The sequence below is a fragment of the Xiphophorus hellerii genome, chromosome 14 (genome assembly GCF_003331165.1).
Source record: "Xiphophorus hellerii strain 12219 chromosome 14, Xiphophorus_hellerii-4.1, whole genome shotgun sequence".
Classification (NCBI taxonomy): Eukaryota; Metazoa; Chordata; class Actinopteri; order Cyprinodontiformes; family Poeciliidae; genus Xiphophorus; species Xiphophorus hellerii.
Genome location: NC_045685.1, coordinates 24,209,033 through 24,230,334, shown reverse-complemented (window position 1 = coordinate 24,230,334; position 21,302 = coordinate 24,209,033). Strand labels below are relative to the sequence as shown.

The 21,302-nt window shown below is 34.2% G+C and overlaps 5 protein-coding genes, 1 long non-coding RNA gene and 1 other non-coding gene across 19 annotated transcripts in view; 3 read left to right on the top strand and 4 right to left on the bottom strand.

Moving 5' to 3' along the window:
• Positions 1 to 21,302, top strand: part of LOC116733095 (oocyte zinc finger protein XlCOF6-like) — a 778,765-nt gene that overhangs the window by 151,784 nt on the left and 605,679 nt on the right. The window lies entirely within an intron of this gene.
• Positions 1 to 21,302, top strand: part of LOC116733104 (gastrula zinc finger protein XlCGF8.2DB-like) — a 570,370-nt gene that overhangs the window by 142,551 nt on the left and 406,517 nt on the right. For 2 of the 5 annotated variants that reach the window (XM_032583824.1, XM_032583821.1), the window contains exon 2: positions 20,172 to 20,900. The exons of the other annotated variants lie outside the window; for them this stretch is intronic. In XM_032583824.1, coding sequence (XP_032439715.1) covers positions 20,172 to 20,900 — 729 coding nt within the window. The remainder of the gene's footprint in view (positions 1 to 20,171; positions 20,901 to 21,302) is intronic. 5 annotated transcript variants of the gene reach the window in all.
• Positions 1 to 21,302, bottom strand: part of LOC116733103 (immunoglobulin superfamily member 3-like) — a 919,724-nt gene that overhangs the window by 518,631 nt on the left and 379,791 nt on the right. The window lies entirely within an intron of this gene.
• The window catches only part of LOC116733131 (butyrophilin-like protein 8), a 766,651-nt gene that overhangs the window by 529,602 nt on the left and 215,747 nt on the right, over positions 1 to 21,302 (top strand). The window lies entirely within an intron of this gene.
• Positions 164 to 326, bottom strand: LOC116733517 (U1 spliceosomal RNA). The gene has a single exon (XR_004342041.1). It is a non-coding gene; the product is annotated as a U1 spliceosomal RNA (small nuclear RNA).
• Positions 2,625 to 6,736, bottom strand: LOC116733061 (gastrula zinc finger protein XlCGF57.1-like). Its single transcript, XM_032583751.1, has 3 exons — positions 6,471 to 6,736; positions 2,727 to 4,298; positions 2,625 to 2,647 (listed from the first exon to the last, which is right to left on the bottom strand). The coding sequence occupies exons 1-3, from the start codon at positions 6,631 to 6,633 to the stop codon at positions 2,625 to 2,627; spliced, it is 1,758 nt and encodes a 585-aa protein (XP_032439642.1). The 5' UTR covers positions 6,634 to 6,736.
• Positions 13,011 to 15,557, bottom strand: LOC116733158 (uncharacterized). The gene is made up of 3 exons (XR_004341956.1): positions 14,602 to 15,557; positions 14,129 to 14,263; positions 13,011 to 13,997 (listed from the first exon to the last, which is right to left on the bottom strand). It is a non-coding gene; the product is annotated as an uncharacterized LOC116733158 (long non-coding RNA).

The following is a 21,302-nucleotide window of genomic DNA, read 5'->3' as shown; positions in this document are numbered from 1 at the left end:
ATGACATTTAACGGAATAAACAAACTGAATGACAAAAGATACATTTTGTTTTATCTCAGTGGGCACCAGAGTGATTGACAGAAAATACTTAGAAGATACGTTTTGGTAATTACGAAATTAACAGATGATAGTAAAATAAATATTTATCATTTAACATTATTACCAGGGGAGAGCGCGAACGCAGTCCCCCACTACCATAAATTGTGCAGTTGAGATTCTCCCATGTGGAGAATTCACAGAGGTCAGATCGCCGCAGTGCAATGACTGATCCTCACCCTGAGCGATCCACCTACAGGATCATGGAGTCGCTCCTGCCAGGTAAGTATGCTGTTCATTCCTCCGACTGACGATTAGCAACTTCACACATCCGGTTCTGACTCACGGTGGGAAATTAAAATAAACCCTGAGTCACTTTAGGATTTAACATTTAACTAAAAACAATCAGAAATTCAGAGAAATAATAAATATATTTTAAATAACTCAAAATGAAAAACTTAGAAAAACTCACAAGTGTTAAAATTGTATACTTTTCCAGCTCTAACTTCAGAAACTTTCTTTAAAGAACAAACCATACTAATAGATTAACAGTAAATGCATAAATATTTCCTACTTTTAAGAGGTTTGTTAGAGCTTTCTATGTTTTATTTAGAAATGTTGATATTTTGTTAATACATTGTTCAGTGGCCATTTAATGTATTATTTCACTATTATTTTATTAATGTGGTTATGTGATGTGTGTTATGTGAACATGAAAGTTCACATAACATAAAAGTTATGTGAACTTGTTTTGTTATTATTAGGTGATCAGTTACTCAGTATTTCAGTAGTTTACCAAATACTTCAAAATAAAATACAAAGAACATTGTTCCAGCAGGGGTAATTAAATAAATAGAATAATAAATATTCGTTCTTTGTTAAATTATGGCTCATCTTTTGTTTTCTCTTTTATTTGTATAAATATAGAACTCAGTCTGTTAAATGTTGATTGAAAAATGAATATTGACTTTATTAAAATTCATGCAATGTTAAGGAGGAAGCGATGGGCCCTGTGGACCAGGGCTGTTTATATATATGAAGGTTTTCCTGATTTACTCTTTGTTTCAAACAGAAGGTTTTATTCCAGTCTCTATGTTTATGTAAATCTATTCTGTCACACAGTCTTCTACTAAACAGAAAAAAAGAAAAAGACCATCTTTGTTATACTTTATCTAAAATTATATAAAAAGTTTCAATAATTTTCTATCTGAAATTCAATCCATATCATCAATACATGTTTTAAGCAGACAAATCATTAAAACCATGTCAAAGAAATGCATCCATTTCTCCAAATCATTGAAATAAAACAAAGTACAAAGGATAAACACACAATAAAGGTTTCAAAATTTTAGAAGTCTAAATCTTAAAGCATTCAAACTCATTGTTCTTTTAAGAGACAATTTCTTCCTTAGTCTCATTAAATAAAATGGAAATATAAAATTGCGAGAACAAAATGTGTCGGTTGCAGTTACTCCACTTCCAAACAGCAAGTTACTGAGAATCTTACTTGAGGTTCACATTGTGCCATCAAACCTGCGTGAGTTCTCATGTGAACGGTTACATTTCTAATGAGTGAAACTTTTTCTACAGGACATACAAAAGAAAGGCTTCTGTCAGGTTTGACACCTATAAAAGACAAGTTGAACAAACACAGAAAAGACAAGAGAGTTAGATTCTTTTGATCTCGCGAGGAGAACGGACAGAGATGTGTTTACAGTTACAAATCTCCAACCGCTCTGAAACACATTTGTCCGCTCCTCTCTTTTTATTACTTTCAGAGTCCCTATCACAGAGAACACTGCAACTCTAAGGGGTGGGGACAAAACATTTCATTACTTAGTTGCAGTGCTAATGACAATCACTGACTAAACACATGTTATCTTGCATTAAGACACAGAGTAAAAAAAGAACAAGTCGTACATCTTCAAGGCGACGGTTCTACAGCTATCTAACAGTTCAAAGGAAGAAACAGTCCTGCTGAGCAATAAACCCTGTGAGCTCGGTTGTCACTGCTTCTCTTCAGGGAGGTCCTCTTGTAAAAAGGAAATAAAGTAAATCAAACAATACAGAAACATTCTTTATGCTGAAGGAAAAGAAAACAATAAAGGCATATAAGACGGAACATCATATAAGTAACACTATTGTTATAAATGAAACAACAAATATATGATAATATATATACATTTCACCTAACAGCTTCTAACCCGTGTGAATCTTCATGTGATGACGTAAACTGGATCTACACACAAAACATTTTCCTCACTTTTCACTAAGGGTGCACCGATTGCAAAAGTGCAGACATGACCTGGTGGGCCGGTCTAATAGTCAAACCTCTCAACGGAACAGAAGAGGACAGTGGGTGAGGTCAATAAAATTGGGGGATCAGATCGGCTTCACATGCATGTTTCTGCTGATCACCAATGTCCCAAAATTAAGAAAATCAACATAGATTAATCGGCTGGCTGATAAATCAATGCACAGCTACTACTCACATGTGTGAATTCTGATGTGAGAAGTTGAAAGGTATTTTTTAGTGAAACTTTTCCCACAGATCCGACAGGAGAAAGACTTCTCTCTTGTGTGACTCTTCATGTGATGAAGTAAAAATGACCTAAAAGGAAAACATTTTCCACAGGTCCCACATGAGAAAGAATTCTCACCTGTGTGAGTCTTCATGTGAAAATGTAAAAGGTGTTTTCCAGCAAAACATTTTCCACAGGTCGCACATGAGAAAGGCTTCTCACCTGTGTGAGTTCTCATGTGAGTAACTAAGTGAGATTTATACAACCAATTTCTTCCACAGGTGCCACAAGAGAAAGTCTTCTCACCTGTGTGAAATCTCATGTGAGCAGTTAAAGTTTTTTTATGAGTGAAACTTTTCCCACAGGTTCCACAAGAGAACGGCTTCTCATCTGTATGAATTATCATGTGAGCAGTTAAGCTTTTTTTATGAGTAAAACTTTTTCCACAGATCTCACATGAGAAAGGCTTCTCTCCAGTGTGAATTCTCATGTGAATATTTAAACTTTTTTTATAAGTGAAACTTTTTCCACAAGTTCCACATGAGAAAGGCTTCTCACCTGTGTGACTTCTCATGTGATCAACTAACTGAGATTTAAACAAGCAATTTTTTCCACAGATACCACAAGAGATCGTCTTCTCACCTGTGTGAAATCTCATGTGAGCAGTTAAACTTTTTTTATGAGTGAAACTTTTTCCACAGGTCCCACATGAGAAAGCCTTCTCACCTGCGTGAGTTCTCATGTGATCAACTAAGTGAGATTTATTCAAGCAATTTCTTCCACAGGTGCTACAAGTGATCGCCTTCTCACCAGTGTGAACTCTCATGTGAACAGTTAAACTTTTTTTATGAGTGAAACATTTTCCACAGGTCCCACATGAGAACGGCTTCTCACCTGTGTGAACTCTCATGTGACTAACCAAGTCAGGTTTCCTCCGGAAACTTTTTCCACAGTTCCCACATGAGAAAGGCTTCTCACCTGTATGAATCGTCATGTGATCAAGTAACTGAGATTTAGACGCAAAACTTTTTCCACAGGTTGTGCACGTGTAAGGCTTCTCACCTGAGTGAATTCTTATGTGTCTGTTTAAAATGCCAATCTGATGGAAACTTTTTCCACAAGCTGCACATGTGAACGGTTTTTCACCTGTATGAATTCTCATGTGATTAGTTAAACGACTCTTGTGAGGGTAACCTTTTCCACAGGTTGAACATGTGAAAGATTTCTTGGCCGTGTGAGTTGTCATGTGTATCATGAAGGAATTATTTCGAGAAAAGGTTTTATCACAAATTTTACAAGAATATAGATTTTGGTTTGGTTGAGTTTTCTTGTGTGTTTCTTTTTCTGAAGTCTCAGTTGTGCCTTTCTGCTGTTTGTTCACCAAAATGTCATCAGTCTCCTGTTTCAGCACAAGATGCTCTTCATCCTGACTGATGCAGAGTTGCTTTTCTTCGTTTTTGAACTGTTGATGTTCTGGTTCCTCTTGTTCCTCTTTTATCTGCAGAGGTTCTGGTTCCTCTTGTTCCCGTTTTATCTGCAGAGGTTCTGGTTCCTCTTGTTCCTCTTTTATCTGCAGAGGTTCTGGTTCCTCTTGTTCCCGTTTTATCTGCAGAGGTTCTGGTTCCTCATGTTCCCGTTTTATCTGCAGAGGTTCTGGTTCCTCTTGATCCAAAGTGGAGTTTTCCTCTGGGTTGCTGAGCTCATTGAGAACCTCCTCCTCTTTCCAGCATTGTGGGAGATCTGGACAAAAAGACAAAACAAAAGCTTGAATATGTGAGTCAAACAATGAGCCTTACACTTTCATTAACAAAAATTAAAATAAAAATATTTTTCAGCAAACATGTGCGCTTACATTAAAAAATAAAATCTCTTCATCTTTTTGATGAACTGTGGTTCATCTTTTTTAGCGATATTTTCTTGCCATTTGTGATATTAATTGGAAATGTGTTTTATGGATTTTCCTTAGAGATATTCAGTAGAAAGATGCGCTGTGAGAGTCTGGGGCTGTCCTTTTCACATTCTGCCAGTGAAAAGCTTTTTAACAGCTTGAGCACCTGGTGATCGCGTAGCTTAATCCACCGGATGGTTTGAGTTCTTTCGTAATAGGCGACCATGTATTTTATTTTTTTGGTAACAAATTCTTCAATTTTTGGACTTTTGTGTACACTGAAATGTGCTGTTATTATTCAATGATACAAAGTTTTGTTTGAGGGAAAAAAAAAACAACAGAACTTAATAATTAATATAAGAATACGCTCTAAGAAAAACATAAATAAATGAATATTTTAAACACTTACTCATTAAGCTCTTACCAGTAGTTTCTTGAACTGGTAGATTAGAGATTAGAGAGTCATGGATCTTAAACTTTGATTTTTATTGGGGTTTTTTTAAGGTTTTGTTGGCTCTATTGGCCTTTAATAACAGTTTTTAGACACGAAAGTGGGTTACGACAGAGAGGGAAAACGTGCAGCAGAGGTCATAATCCTGGTCAGTTTTGAATAACTAATAAAATTAGAGAGGCCTCCTACAAAATTATGCATGGATACTATTTGCCAATCAGTATATGCAAAAAGTCAAAAAGGAAATTAACATAAAATGCTCACTATTTTCACCCCGAAACCTTTTTGGCTTTGCATTCATATAAAAAAAAACGTTTTGTGGCGATGTCATTTATAATCGATAATATATATAAAGATTTTGTTTTATGTTGAGACAATTAACCTTAGTTTTCACAATTGTTTGAGAAAAGAAGAAAATATATTTTTTTAATTAATGTGATTGTATTTTTAGTAAAGTTTTTTTTTTTATTCACAAATGTAAATTCAATAAAAGAATTCCTTGTTTTGAGACTTTTAAAATTGAGGTACTTAACTACTTTCAGTTACTCTTTCAATCAATCTATTAGCATTACCTTTCGCAGGTAAGAATGAAAGAAAATATCGCAATTTTACAAGCAGAATTTCTTGACTTTGCGGCTAGAATCTATCTTCTAAACAACCAAGAAATATTTCCCTGGTAACTAAATTGGTCCAGAGTAACTACTCTGGTTCTAAATATCTTAGCCTAGCTAATTTCCATACTGTGGAGTTTTTCTAATGAGAGAGAGCTGATGAGAAGCTGCTGTTAGAAGGGAAATGCTTTTCATACCAGAGGATTTTAGCAGGTCAGTCGGGATCAGAGCTGGATCTGTTTTTCTCCAGTCTTCTGTTTCACAGATCAGCTTCAAAATGTTGGTGTTTAGCTGTATCGTATAGATGCTACAAGTTAACGCCCCAATATTTTAAAAATGTATGTTTTCTCAGAATGTAGAGGAATCAGGATGTAATTTTCTATTACACTGTTGGATAATTTGTCCTTTATCTTTAGCCTATGTCAACCAGGACGTCTCAGAAGTCACTGGACTGCTCCCAGTTTGACCAGCAGACTGAACCCTGTCTGTGCCCCGTGTTAGCAGTATAAATAAATCTGTATTTTAATGTAAACTTTTTTCCCCATTCACTTTTTGTGCATTTTTATGTTCATGAATACATTGATGTGTGTGTGTCTTCATCAATGTCAATATATAAAAAATATTGATCAGAATCAGCTGTATCACATAGAAACATTGTGCTCTTTAAACAATTAAATAATCACATCAAAAAGTTGGAAATGTTGTCATTAGTGCTTTTTTAAATTTAATTTGAGTTTTCTATAATTCCCAAATCTAATTGGAGAGTGTGACACAATGTGTCAATGCCAGGCATTAACTTAAAATACTTTGTGCAACGACTCTTTATAAAGTTCGGTCCATTTAATTATATTAGCTTACAACAGGACACATTCAGTTTGGCGGACGCTGTGGCGTAACAAGGCGTCTACGTATTCATGTCTGTGGTCTCATCTGTATCGGTAAAACGTGAAGGTGTTTCGTACCTATCCGGTGTAAGATGATCCTCGGTATCCGGGTAAAATCCATCAGTCTGCGCTGATCCTCCATCTCTTCCTCCATCTTAACGTTGATTTCTTTCCACTCTGTGAATGTTTCTCCAGATACCTGATCTTTCATAAACTCTCTCCGAGGCTGAAATGAAGACATTTTTATTTAAAACACTCAAACATTTAGATAAACCTCAACCCCGTCTTCAGACAACGGTCTAACAAAAGAAAAGCTAAGGCTGCTCTTTTGTGTGTTTCACTCTGGCTGTACTGAAGAAACAAGAAATGATTTTTAGTTCCGCTTTGAATTTTCTGCCGCGCTTCTCCTCTTTTAATATACTGTTTTGTTAAAAAGAAATTACAAACTTTATTGATAGGTTTATTGTTAGTGGAAATTTAGAAAATAGTCTCTTTTAGTTATATGTGTAAACTGGGGTTGTGACTCTTATTGTATGGTGGTAAAACATAACGCTTGCATACTGCTTGCTTGATAATTCAAGACCAAGTATACGTAGGGAGGGGATGTTTAGTGAGAATAGATCAGTCTGGAAAAAACACTGATGATGTTGTTGCAATAACTAATAAAATGCTGCTTGAGTGAAAATTACTTATGTTTCCTTGGTAACTAAGAGCGATAGCTCATTAGAGTAAACTTTCTTATTCATTTAAGTTTTTCCATTATTATTCATTTATTTCAGTACCTCAGTTCACCGGAGTGAAACGCAGTATATAAAATAATTACACACAGACTAATGTTTTCAAGCTTTTTCAGTTAATTATTAAGTTTTATGCTTTTTATTACATTCACTAAAGACTCGGCTATTTTTCTGTAATCTGTGCTTCTGAATTGATTTCCATGGATTTCAAATATTCATATGTTTAAACAGTCATGTTCAATAATATGGCATATTAAGTTTATTTCAGTAGCTCAGTCAGTTCAGTGAGTGAAACGCGATTAGAATATTACACCAACAAATAAGAATGTTTTATTTCAGAAATGTGGGTTTGAAGTCAGTTATCCAAAAAGCTTTTTTAATCTTACAAAAGAACCTCATTGGAAAGTATAATTCATTGAGTGTAAGTCTTCTTAGACCGTACAAAAGTGTCTAAAGTTATTATATTAGCACATTGGGTTGTAGTTTATAGGTTCTGATATAGTTTTAAAACTAAATGGTATATGACCTCAGGTATTTTAGAGAAACATATAGTTCTGCTGTGAGACATCTTTTTCAGTCAATTATATTCAAAATGTTCCAGTTAAATACAATACTCTAAACCACACATGGCCTCATACTGTTTAACTTTAAAAATGAATCAGAACCTACAAACTACAACCTTATGTGCAAACATAATAACTGTACGTGTTTTGTTCTTATTAAACAGATCTACTCAATAAATTAAAATATGAAAGAAAATGTGGTATTAACATTACGATTAAGGGTAACTTTGGTTACTGACTTCAAGTAGGTATTAAGCATTGTTCTCTTTAAGTCTACATTTATGAAGTAAATTTTTTTTATTCATTTGTCTATCTAATCTGTTTTTATTAAATGTAACCAGAAATTAATCAAAATAAACAGAAACACAAGGTTTTAAAGCATCAGTCTGTGAGTCATTATTCAAAGTACTGTGTTGTAATAGGGTTAATAGAGAAAATAAAATGAATGAACATCACAATAATGTTTTTATTTACTAAGTAATACTGTAAATTAAAAGAGTTGATTTAAAGCGGAACTTATGCATCGTTCACAGTTTCTTCAGTACAGCCACACTGAAACACGGGGAAGATAAAAACAGAGCACACGGGCTAGCCTTAGCTTTTCTTTTGTTACACGGCTGTTTGAAGACGAGTTTGAGGTTTAGCTAAATATCTGAGTGTTTACAGTAAAATAATGTCTTCAGTTCCGCCTCAGAGAGAGTTTATCAACGAGCAGGTAACTCCTGCTGGAGAAACATTCACAGAGTGGAAAGAAATCAACGTTAAGATGGAGGAAGAGATGGAGGATCAGCGCAGACTGATGGATTTTACCCGGATACCGAAGATCATCTTACACCGGATAGGTACGAAACACCTTCATGTTTTACTGATGATATTTAGAAACAGGTTAAAGACAACCGCAGTGAAGTTAGTTTCAAGTTGGATATTCGATATTCGAGCTCCGCGGAGTAAGCGGCGTTTAGCTCAAGGTTGATCCGATTTATGAACGCTACTGTCGGCCAGCGGTTCTCCACCGCTCCCGGCCCGAGCTCCGCGGAGTAACCGACGTTTAGCTGAAAGTTGATCCGATTTCGGAACGCTACTCTCGGCCAGCGGTTCTCCACCGCTCCCGGCCGCAGCGCCCGAAGGTTCACTTAGGGACTATCAACAAATTACTGAACCTAACATTCCTGTCAAAGAAATATAATGTTTTCTTCAATAGCTTCCAGGTCATGTGACCTATTGACTCAAAATCACTTTGGAATAATTATACTAGTCTCTTTAGATGAGGCACAGTCATTTGTTTTCCATTTTAAATCATTTTCAATTTTTAATTAATTTTTTTCATCAAAATTGAGGGTTTTTCTTCAATAGCTTCCAGGTCATGTGACCTATTGACTCAAAATCACTTTGAAATAATTCTAATAGTCCCTTTAATTGAGGCACAGACATTTGTTTTCCATTTTAAATCATTTTCCATTTTTTAGGAATTTTTTTCTTCAAAATTGAGGGTTTTTCTTCAATAGCTTCCAGGTCATGTGACCTATTGATTCAAAATCACTTTGAACTTGTTCTAACAGTCTGTATAGATGAGGCACAGTCATTTGTTTTCCATTTTTAGCCATTTTCCATTTTTTAGGAATTTTTTTCTTCAAAATTGAGGGTTTTTATTCAATAGATTCCAGGTCATGTGACCTATTGACTCAAAATCACTTTGAAATAATTCTAATAGTCTCTTTAGATGAGGCACAGTCATTTGTTTTCCATTTTAAATCATTTTCAATTTTTAATTAATTTATTTCATCAAAATTGAGTGTTTTTCTTCAATAGCTTCCAGGTCATGTGACCTATTGACTCAAAATCACTTTGAACTTGTTCTAATAGTCCCTTTAATTGAGGCACAGACATTTGTTTTCCATTTTAAATCATTTTCAATTTTTAATTAATTTTTTTCATCAAAATTGAGTGTTTTTCTTCAATAGCTTCCAGGTCATGTGACCTATTGACTCAAAATCACTTTGAACTTGTTCTAACAGTCTGTATAGATGAGGCACAGTCATTTGTTTTCCATTTTTAGCCATTTTCCATTTTTTAGGAATTTTTTTCTTCAAAATTGAGAGTTTTTCTTCAATAGCTTCCAGGTCATGTGACCTATTGACTCAAAATCACTTTGGAATAATTCTAATAGTCCCTTTAATTGAGGCACAGACATTTGTTTTTCTATTTTAAATCATTTTCCATTTTTTAGGAATTTTTTTCTTCAATATCGAGGGTTTTTATTCAATAGCTTCCAGTTCATGTGACCTATTGACTCAAAATCACTTTGAAATAATTATAATAGTCTCTTTAGATGAGGCACAGTCATTTGTTTTCCATTTTAAATCATTTTCAATTTTTAATTAATTTTTTTCATCAAAATTGAGTGTTTTTCTTCAATAGCTTCCAGGTCATGTGACCTATTGACTCAAAATCACTTTGAACTTGTTCTAATAGTCCCTTTAATTGAGGCACAGTCATTTGTTTTCCATTTTAAATCATTTTCAATTTTTAATTAATTTTTTTCATCAAAATTGAGTGTTTTTCTTCAATAGCTTCCAGGTCATGTGACCTATTGAGTCAAAATCACTTTGAAATTGTTCTACCAGTCTGTATAGATGAGGCACAGTCATTTGTTTTCCATTTTTAGCCATTTTCCATTTTTTAGGAATTTTTTTCTTCAAAATTGAGGGTTTTTCTTCAATAGCTTCCAGGTCATGTGACCTATTGATTCAAAATCACTTTGGAATAATTATACTAGTCCCTATAGATGAGGCACAGACATTTATTTATGTTTTATGTTTTTATTTTATAATTTTTAGGAATCTTTTCCTTAAAGTTTAAGATTGTTGCTCAATAGCTTTCAGATAACGTCATAAAATTACTTATCAATTTGAAATGATTCCAGTACACTTTATACATCACACATAGCATCAATGCCACACAAACATATTACATTTTCATTTTCCACAGATATTTTCAAAACGTATTTCGAACAATAATGAACACAGTTTCTAGTTTTCAGATTCACTACACAATACACATTTCCAACTGCCTGTTTTTTTCTTTTGAAATTCTGTGCTCTTCATATTTATGCACAGGGCATGGTACCATCGGTCACAGTTGTCACACTGGATCTGTTCACAAATACAAGAAAATATACATGTTTAGCAGTATTGAACTTACTCATCTCCTGTCACACAGTTTGGTGTTTAATTGCTTGTCATTTATTATATAAAACATTTCATGGCTCCCAAGAGTCATTTCCTGTGTCTAATTCTGAATTTTACATTGACAACTCTTGATTTCTCACCCAGTCTGTCATTCCAGGGCCAGACCCCGGGGCTTTGTATGCAGCGCACATCGCACACCAACAGTGGTCATCAAATACTGTAATCAAAAAGAATATACAGCATATTCAAACAAGATAGATTGATAGATCGATATATATATATATAACAAAATAGCTAATTATTTCAGAAAATTAATTTAAAATTATTAATACTTGGAGATTATATAAAATACATTTGTAAACTAAAGTAAATTTTCTAAATTATCAATGTTGCATATCGTTTAGATATCTTTGTCTGTTTGGATTGGCACTGTTGGTGGTTTATATTTTGTGAAATGGAATTTGCATTTTGTAATTTTTTTTTTTTTTTATTGACCTCACGGGCTGCAGGAGCTAATGAGGGCAGACTCTATATAAGTTGAAAGAGTCATTGAAACAGTGAATTAATTGAACTGTCAAGATGTGCTTGTCACAAAGAAATCAAAACTTAGTGTTCCCCAGCGAAAGCAGCGAGGTCTGTTTAGTTTTGTTATCTTTATTGGTTAAGTTCATGTTTTGTATTACAATGTTTGTATATGTTTTAGTTTTCACATTTATTGAGGTTATTGTGGTGACTTTGATGATGGTGGTTGATCTTAATCAAATAAAATAAAAAACCTTAAATTCACCAGTCAAGACTGGTTCAGTAATGTAAGAGCTGGGGAGATTCTGCAATATATATGTGTGTATGTTTATGTATTGTAAGTCGAAATGCACATGGTATACCTGATGCATCAAGGATTTGAAGAGCGAGAGTTCTTCTTTCACTTTTCATTGCCTTTTTTGTTGTGTCAAAATCTACATCTGGCATCAGAGGGAAGGCTTCCATCAGTGCTTTTGCCATCTAAAGAAAAAAAAAGTTTTTAAAGACTTTTTTTATGGCATTATAATGCATCAGACTTAAAACATTCATGTGGACATATATAGTGTACCCACATATACTAAAACAGGTATGTTTGTTAGTACAGATACCTGTAGTGAAACATCTAAATGTTTCAACATTTAGAAGATGATGAAAGAACTGTAATTACAAATACTGTGTGGCATGTTGCACTGACCCCAGTTATGGGCTACTGTTGGGGGAGTCTGTATTCCTCCAAGTGAATACACACTCTTTCCACAATTCCGAAAGCCCATTTTAACTAACCAGAGAGACTGTATTTGATGATAGACAACTTTTCTCTATAATTATTACACAGTATCCACACTTGTATAACAAAAAACATGAACTCATTAATTTACTTTGACTACAATAACTCCACAGCTGCTTCCGTCTTGTTGAATAGGGTGGCGCATTGTCCCCCCTTTCCATTGGATCCCAACCCAGTCTGTTTTTCCATGGCATGTCCTTCTCATTTTGAAGTATTCTCTGGATAACAAACAAAATGATTTGTGTAAGAGCAATTGTATTCTGTAATTCCACTCATAAGACAACTCACGCTTTCCTCTTATCAGTTTCTGTTAACAACAACAATGTTAAGTTTATTGAAATTAATATTTACATAAACATTTAAATTAATAGAAATATTTTTTACATAATATATTTTGAAAAAATGTTATGGATAATATATTTCAATAATATATTCAGAAATCTGAATGTCACATACATTCAGATTTTTAACTCAATCTCTATGTGGTCACTTTGCAAATTTATTAATTTTTAATACATTTTAAAAATTTATTAGAGCTTTATTTACTGTATTCTTTTAGCTGCCTTTTGGGAGTCCACAAGCTCAGATGATACTTGTGCAGGATCTATTAGGAATACAGTTCTGGCTTCTGCATTGATGTACTAAAACAGATCAACAAAGTAAAGGGGCATAACAAAGAAAAATTTCATTAAAACTAATGTGAATATGTCATGCTCTATCCAAACCATAAAATGAAAAAATATTGATTATAGACAAAAAATCACAAACCAGCAACTTCCAGTGATTGTTGTTCACAAGGACAAATGACAGAACCTCTTCATAGTTGTCAAAGTTTACCTGAAATGGCATTAAAAATGTTCAAAAATTAAATGTTAACATAAAGACAAACTTTAAGCACATGTCTCGCAATTAATCTTTTCCCACATGTCAGTATTTACTTTTACTGACAATTTTGCTTTTCAATGAGAAGGTGTTTTAAAAATGATAAAATAATCAATACACTGTTTTACAAGAGTTAAGGTGCTAAACATTGCCCTGTACAGGCTGCTGTGGGATGGGGTAAAGCTTGCAGTGATGTTGATGTTAGTTAGTAGGACACATACAAGATATCAAATGAAATTACTTAGCCAAGATTAATGTGGGTGCAACTAGATCAAGATTCTTACTTCTACTTTATTAAATGATTGACATTTACATTACTCTGAAATCTTATATGTAGTGTCCAGTACAGAAGTTTTTTTACATGTGGAATTAATTATGTAATGTTGTCTAAAGAAGTTGTCCATCCTTACTGCCATGTTCAGCTCCTTATTTGCCTGGATAACCCTCTGTGACACTTATATTTGGAACTCGCACGGAAGTGAACAATTACATTAATTTTGTCAAGTGTTTCAATGTTTAAAACAGCCAAGTAGTCAGTAAAACATGGCAATTCTTTCAGAACACTCTTTTAAAAACAACTCAGCTTTTAATTCAAACCTTTTAAAAAAATACATCTTGTTCTTCTTTTTATCAACAAGCACACATATTTGCCATAAACACATTACATATGATTTCATCTTCGAAGTAATTTTGTTGTCAATTTTGTAGCTCTGTGTAACTGATGTGTAACTGTGAAAGTTCTGTTCATTCATCTTATAATGACATAATATAGCAACAAAGATATCCATTACCTTTGGTAAACTTTGTCTAGGAAGCTCAGTTCTGTCCCCGAACAAAATCACACCAGCTGAGTAGTGATTCAGGATGTAGAAGGTGTCCATGACTCCCAATGCATGGGCAGCCACATGCAGAAGGCTTTCAATGATCTGCACAAGGAATATCAGCGTTTCCACATATTAAACATGCATCCAAAAGTCTTCTCACACAAATCTAAAAATTGGTTTGTATTAATCTTGAGATTGAAGATGTTTTACAAATGACTGAAACAAACACATACCTCCCCTGTCAACCATTGATGTGGTCGAAGAGTGCACAAGTCAGAATGATGAATCACAATGCTCCGACCTTTAATTTGTGACGGAACAACTGCTACTACAACTTCTGTATCACTCTTTTTCCAAAGCAAGGTTAACTGCAAATCAGATATAAAAAAAAAAACAAATCAAAACATTTGAAAGAAATACAACAAAAATGTATATTTTACAAAATTTAAATAATACTTTATGCTAACAGCCGGCCATAATAAAGACAAAATCTATACCAGACTGTAATACATATATGTCAGTTATGTTATCCCATGTTAACCACATTATGAAATTGTGAAATGCAAGCTATTATTACTTGTTTACTTCTAATGAAATTTAAGAAATGAAAATTACAAAAAAAATTTATCAGATAAATTCATTGTTTTAACAAACTAATTCTTTATGTGGAACTGCAACAGAGCCTCAAAGGTAGGTGAAACCTTACCTGTGATTCTTTATTATTGTTATCATCTTCAGCTTTGGTGATTTGTTTTTTTGGGCCTTTGGAAGTTCTGGGATTGGGTAATATCTTCGGGGGATTGAAATACTTGGATTTGGTCTTTGTCTGACCAGCAGAACTTTCCCTCTTGTTTCATTTTTCTTTGGGATCATCTGCCGGTTTATTCAAAACTCTGACAGTTTGGTCCAGAAGTTTGTCTGGCAGACCATGCTGCATAACATGTTCAACATACCGACCTTGTAAAGATGTATACAATTTTGTGATGAAGTCTGCTGGTCTGAGGTACTTTTTTTTGGCCAAGATGTTCTTTTTTACCAAGCCAAACCACAACTCCACATGGCAGTTTGTTTCTCTTGATTTGCTTGTTTTATTTGTTGCAGCAGATGTGGGTGTTTTGTACCGTGTTAAGTCGCCAAGTAACATTCCGCTCCACAGTGGGATGATTCCCATGTAGTTCTTCACAAGCACATCAACTATACCAGGACAGCAGTAATGATTTTCTGTGATCTCTGATTCCTCGGACAGAATGTCAACCTGAGCTTGGTCCCGTAAAACTTGGAAAGTCTTTGTAAATGGTGAGTTAGCAATAATGCTGTTGCTTTTGTCACTTTTGCTGTGCTGTGCTTCTGCTGTATGATGGCCATCTTCATCTTTCTCTGACTTGTTTTTGGAGATACAGCTGTTGAGGTATGCTCGACTTGTTTGTACTAAGGGGTTGTAATGTTTTGCATCAAATAGTACACACATGTTGTAAAACACCTCCATGGCAATTTGGAGGTTATTGCAGTTTAAAAGGGATGCGAAACAATAGCTTGCATACTCTTTTAAGCCTCGATCACGGGTCTTTGTCCCAAAAGCTTGTGTAACAGCCTTCATAATATGGGCAGAGCACAGGTGCAATACTGTGAACTTTTTCATTTCAACTTTATGTTCATGCACAATCTCAATTTTGATGAAATAAACTCTTTAAAAATTGAAAATGATTTAAAATGGAAAACAAATGACTGTGCCTCATCTATACAGACTGGTAGAACAATTTCAAAGTGATTTTGACTCAATAGGTCACATGACCTGGAAGCTATTGAATAAAAACCCTCAATTTTGAAGAAAAAAATTCCTAAAAAATGGAAAATGGCTAAAAATGGAAAACAAATGACTGTGCCTCATCTATACAGACTGGTAGAACAAGTTCAAAGTGATTTTGAGTCAATAGGTCACATGACCTGGAAGCTATTGAAGAAAAACCCTCAATTTTGATGAAAAAAATTAAGTAAAAATTGAAAATGATTTAAAATGGAAAACAAATGTCTGTGCCTCATCTAATGAGACTATTATAATTATTCCAAAGTGATTTTGAGTCAATAGGTCACATGACCTGGAAGCTATTGAAGAAAAACCCTCAATTTTGAAGAAAAAAATTCCTAAAAAATGGAAAATGGCTAAAAATGGAAATCAAATGACTGTGCCTCATCTATACAGACTGTTAGAACAAGTTCAAAGTGATTTTGAATCAATAGGTCACATGACCTTGAAGCTATTGAAGAAAAACCCTCAATTTTGAAGAAAAAAATTCCTAAAAAATGGAAAATGATTTAAAATGGAAAACAAATGTCTGTGCCTCAATTAAAGGGACTATTAGAATTATTTCAAAGTGATTTTGAATCAATAGGTCACATGACCTGGAAGCTATTGAATAAAAACCCTCAATTTTGATGAAAAAAATTAATTAAAAATTGAAAATGATTTAAAATGGAAAACAAATGTCTGTGCCTCAATTAAAGGGACTATTAGAACAAGTTCAAAGTGATTTTGAGTCAATAGGTCACATGACCTGGAAGCTATTGAATAAAAACCCTCAATTTTGATGAAAAAAATTAATTAAAAATGGAAAATGATTTAAAATGGAAAACAAATGTCTGTGCCTCAATTAAAGGGACTATTAGAATTATTCCAAAGTGATTTTGAGTCAATAGGTCACATGACCTGGAAGCTATTGAAGAAAAACACTCAATTATGATGAAATAAATTAATTAAAAATTGAAAATGATTTAAATTGGAAAACAAATGTCTGTGCCTCAATTAAAGGGACTATTAGAACAAGTTCAAAGTGATTTTGAGTCAATAGGTCAAATGACCTGGAAGCTATTGAAGAAAAACTCTCAATTTTGAAGAAAAAAATTCCTAAAAAATGGAAAATGGCTAAAAATGGAAATCAAATGACTGTGCCTCATCTATACAGACTGGTAGAACAATTTCAAAGTGATTTTGAGTCAATAGGTCACATGACCTGGAAGCTATTGAAGAAAAACACTCAATTTTGAAGAAAAAAATTAATTAAAAATTGAAAATTATTTAAAATGGAAAACAAATGACTGTGCCTCATCTATACAGACTGGTAGAACAAGTCCAAAGTGATTTTGAGTCAATAGGTCACATGACCTGGAAGCTATTGAAGAAAAACTCTCAATTTTGATGAAATAAATTCTTTAAAAATTGAAAATGATTTAAAATGGAAAACAAATGACTGTGCCTCATCTAAAGAGACTAGTATAATTATTTCAAAGTGATTTTGAGTCAATAGGTCACATGACCTGGAAGCTATTGAAGAAAACATTATATTATTTAATATTAAAATTATTGAAAATATTGTATATGACTTTAAAATTTTATAGATGCTATTTTGGCTCATGTAAAAGCATGAATTAGCACTGACAATTAGTTAGTTGGTTACAATTCAAGGCATTTATTAACATTTCTTTGACAGGAATGTTTGGTTCGGTAATTTGTTGATAGTCCCTAAGTGAACCTTCGGGCGCTGCGGCCGGGAGCGGTGGAGAACCGCTGGCCGACAGTAGCGTTCATAAATCGGATCAACCTTGAGCTAAACGCCGCTTTCTCCGCGGAGCTCGAATATCGAATATCCAACTTGAAACTAACTTCACTGCGGTTTAAAACCGACAAGACACATGGTAGGATTTTTTGGGGGGTCGACGTTGTACTCAAAATAAAGCAAGAATAACAAATCTGTTTCAGCTGGAAATATTGAATAATTAGAATGATAAACCCTGACCCCTACTATTTGCAATTCATTATATAAGATCAAAATGCAGTTTATGTTCCGTGACTCCCTCATCTCTACCTCACCAGCTTAAGAAAGTACTGAAGGTTGTGTTTAAAATGATTAATTGTATTTATGTTTTGAGTTTAATCTTAAATTCATGATTATTTAGGTTCATTCTATGTTAAATTATGGCTCATATTTTGTGTTATCTGTTATTTGGATACACATAGAAGTAAGTCAGTTGAGTGTTGATTGAAAAATGAATATTGACTACATTAAAAATCATGCAACTTTTGCCATAGATTAGTAGTTTAAAAACTATACACTCAAAATTAATGGCGGAGACAATGACAGCAATGATTCTCAGCATCTGGACAGAGAGAATAAATGGTTTGAAACAGAGTGAAAGACTCCATCTTTGCCAAGAAAAAACTAAAAAACACTCTGAATTTCTTTCAGTATTTCATAAGTACAAAACAGAAGTTACTCTTCAAATTCTTAAGTAGAAGACAAATTGTAGTCTTTGATCACACTTAAAAAACTTAGTTTTATCCCAAATGATCCAAAACAAATGGTGCAAAAACTGTTAGTGTTTCTTTATCATTCACTTTATTTAGCATCTTTTATTTACTGCTGTTTAAAAATTAAAAAGCCTGGACAAAACTAAACCAGTCAAATCTGAGATATTCCAAAACAAGCCCCAAAAACAAAATGGAAAATGTTTGTTCTGCTTTGTTAAAATACACTGAACAAAAATATAAACGCCCAATGTCAAATGTAAGAGCTTTAAGAACATTCTGTTACGCAATATAAAGAGAAACTCAAAATATATTTGTACTAATTACTGATCTTCAAATCGGACTTGATAACAATCGTGATGTGGCCAGTTGTAGCGGATTGACAGACCTTTGAACATGAAAGGGGTCAGGCTGAGGAATTTGATTTTTCAGTATCTTGTGTGTCCGCCAGCTGTGTCTCAGAGCAACACATCTTCTTCGCATGGAGTTGATCCGATTGTCCATGGTGACCCGCATTGCCTGGAACTGGAAGCCGGTCCTGGACACGCCCATCCAGAACATCCCAAAGATGCTCTATCGGGGACATGTCTCCGTTTGGTCCGATAATGGACATTGAGCCATTCAGCTACCGCTCTGGTGAACATCCCTGCATCCAACATGCCAATGGCACGCTCTAACTTGCGACATTTGAGGCGTTATGATTTGTGACAAAGTTTGACATTTTGGGGTGGCCTTTTATTGTCCCCAGTCCAAGGATTGTCCAGTTGTTGCTCATTTTGTCTGATCACCCTCTGGACATGCCCCAAACATGCACTGGGTAAAAAACAACTCACTGAATAATGCTCACTGACAGCAAGTTAGACTAAATATTATACAGAAATCAAGACAAATATTAATTTTGTACTTTAAAATGACAGCAAATGCTCATTTACAGTTGTTGACTCCACATGGCAACAGTATTTGACATGGGGTGTTTATATTTTTGTTGAGATTTAAAATAAATAACTGAAACAAAAAAATAACAGTACATGATAACTTTTTTTATACTGATAACTGATAGATTTCTCATTCCAGGTCCCAGTAATAACTGATAACACACCTGAAAACAAGAAAGGCTCGTGTAACATTAGCACTTGAAATTGATGTAATCCAACTGGCAAAAATATAAAGCTACACACAAATTTTAAGTACTGTAATAAACACTAAATGAAATTTAAATTCAGCTTTAACTTATCAAAGATTTTGTTCTGTTGTAATTTATGGCTTTACATTTCATTCTGTTGTCTAAACATCTAGGTTGTACTTGTGTCCCTTCTTTAAAATCCTCTTCTCCATCTCGTCAGGTTTTCTCCATGCTGCAGTTTTAATTTTTTAACCCGAGTTTAGGTGGTTTGATAAAATTGTTATCTCGATTCTCCATGTTCTTTGTCACTTCAGTTGCTGAGTTGTAGACGAGTTTCATCCTCATAAGATTCCCTGATATTAGCTGAGTTTAGGGTCTGGAAGTTGATCTTCTTTCCTCTCAAAACCCGACTTCAGTGTATTTAGACGTCACTGTTTCAGCACATCCAGTGGTAATTCTGGTCTAATGTTACTGTTTTCCAATCCAGCATTGTCAGACCATTACTTAATCTTTTGTTAGTCTACAAGTTTCAATAGTTGAGATTAAAAAGCACTTTAGGCATTCAATGTTAGTATTTTATGTCATGCATATCACATAAATCACATATTTTATGTGATATGTATTTACATAGAAGAAGTAGATTTTTGGAATATTTACTGGGAAGACACTGAGTTAAGCTATCATATTGTTTGCTCAACCAGAAGTTTGTAATATATTTTTACTCTCATCTAGGTAAGTTAATTTGTCATATATATAAGTTTTTAATTTTAAAATAATAAAAAAAATCATGTCGAGATGAAGGTTTCAATCCTTGACTGACATTTAAAAGCTTTTGTTTTTTTCTTTTGTCCAGATCTGTGTAAAAAAGAGGAGGTTCTCAATGAGCCGAGCAACCAGGAGGAAAACTCCAATTTAGATCAAGAGGAACCAGAACCTGTGCAGATAAAACGGGAACAAGAGGAACCAGAACCTCTGCAGATAAAACAGGAACAAGAAGAACCAGAACATCAAGAGTCCAAAGAGGAAGAGAAGCAACTCTGCATCAGTCAGGATGAAGAGCATCTTGTGCTGAAACAGGAGACTGATGACATTTTGGTGAATCCTTCTAATGTGCAAAGAATCCACAATGAAACAGAACCACAGAGGAACCAACTCATCTCTCATGGCTCTGCTGAGGATGAGAACCAGGATCAGGAAGGAAGCAATTCTGAAGAGCCAGGAAAAAAGAGAAAGGAAGAACAGAAACAAAAGGAGAAATATGAGAAAACTAAACAACAGAAAGGCAGAACTGACACTGAAAAACAAAAAGAGCACAAGAAAGCTCACGCAGGGCAAAAATTATATTCTTGTCAAATTTGTGATGAAACCTTTTCTGAAAACAGTAACTTGATGAGACACATAATAACTCACACAGGAGTAAAACCTTTCACTTGTTCAGCTTGTGGGAAAAGTTACAGACAAAAGGCTGGTTTAATTTATCACATGAGAAGTCACACAGGGGAGAAGCCATTCTCTTGTGAGAATTGTGGAAAAAGTTTCTCTCAAAAAGGTAATTTAAATGTTCACATGAGAATTCACACAGGTGAGAAGCCTTTCTCCTGTGGGACCTGTGGAAAGAGTTACAGTGAAAGAGGGACTTTAACTAAGCACATGAGAATTCACACAGGTGAGAAACCTTTCTCATGTGAAACCTGTGGAAAATGTTTCTCTAAAAAATATCATTTAAATGTTCACCTGACAATTCACACAGGTGAGAAGCCTTTCTCTTGTGAGAATTGTGGAAAAAGTTTCTCTCAAAAAGTTCATTTAAATGTTCACATGAGAATTCACACAGGTGAGAAGCCTTTCTCCTGTGGAACCTGTGGAAAGAGTTACAGTGAAAGAGGGATTTTAACTAAGCACATGAAAATTCACACAGGTGAGAAACCTTTCTCCTGTGGAACCTGTGAAAAAAGTTTCTCTAAAAAATGTCATTTACTTGATC

Excerpts from the sequence above, each read along its gene's own strand:
- LOC116733061 (XM_032583751.1), bottom strand. The coding sequence starts at position 6,633 with ATGTCTTCATTTCAGCCTCGGAGAGAGTTTATGAAAGATCAGGTATCT. Across the intron at positions 4,299-6,470 it reads GATCATCTTACACCGGATAG|ATCTCCCACAATGCTGGAAA; the intron begins GTACGAAACACC and ends CTTTTTGTCCAG. Across the intron at positions 2,648-2,726 it reads ATGTTTTGCTGGAAAACACC|GTCATTTTTACTTCATCACA; the intron begins TTTTACATTTTC and ends TTTTCCTTTTAG.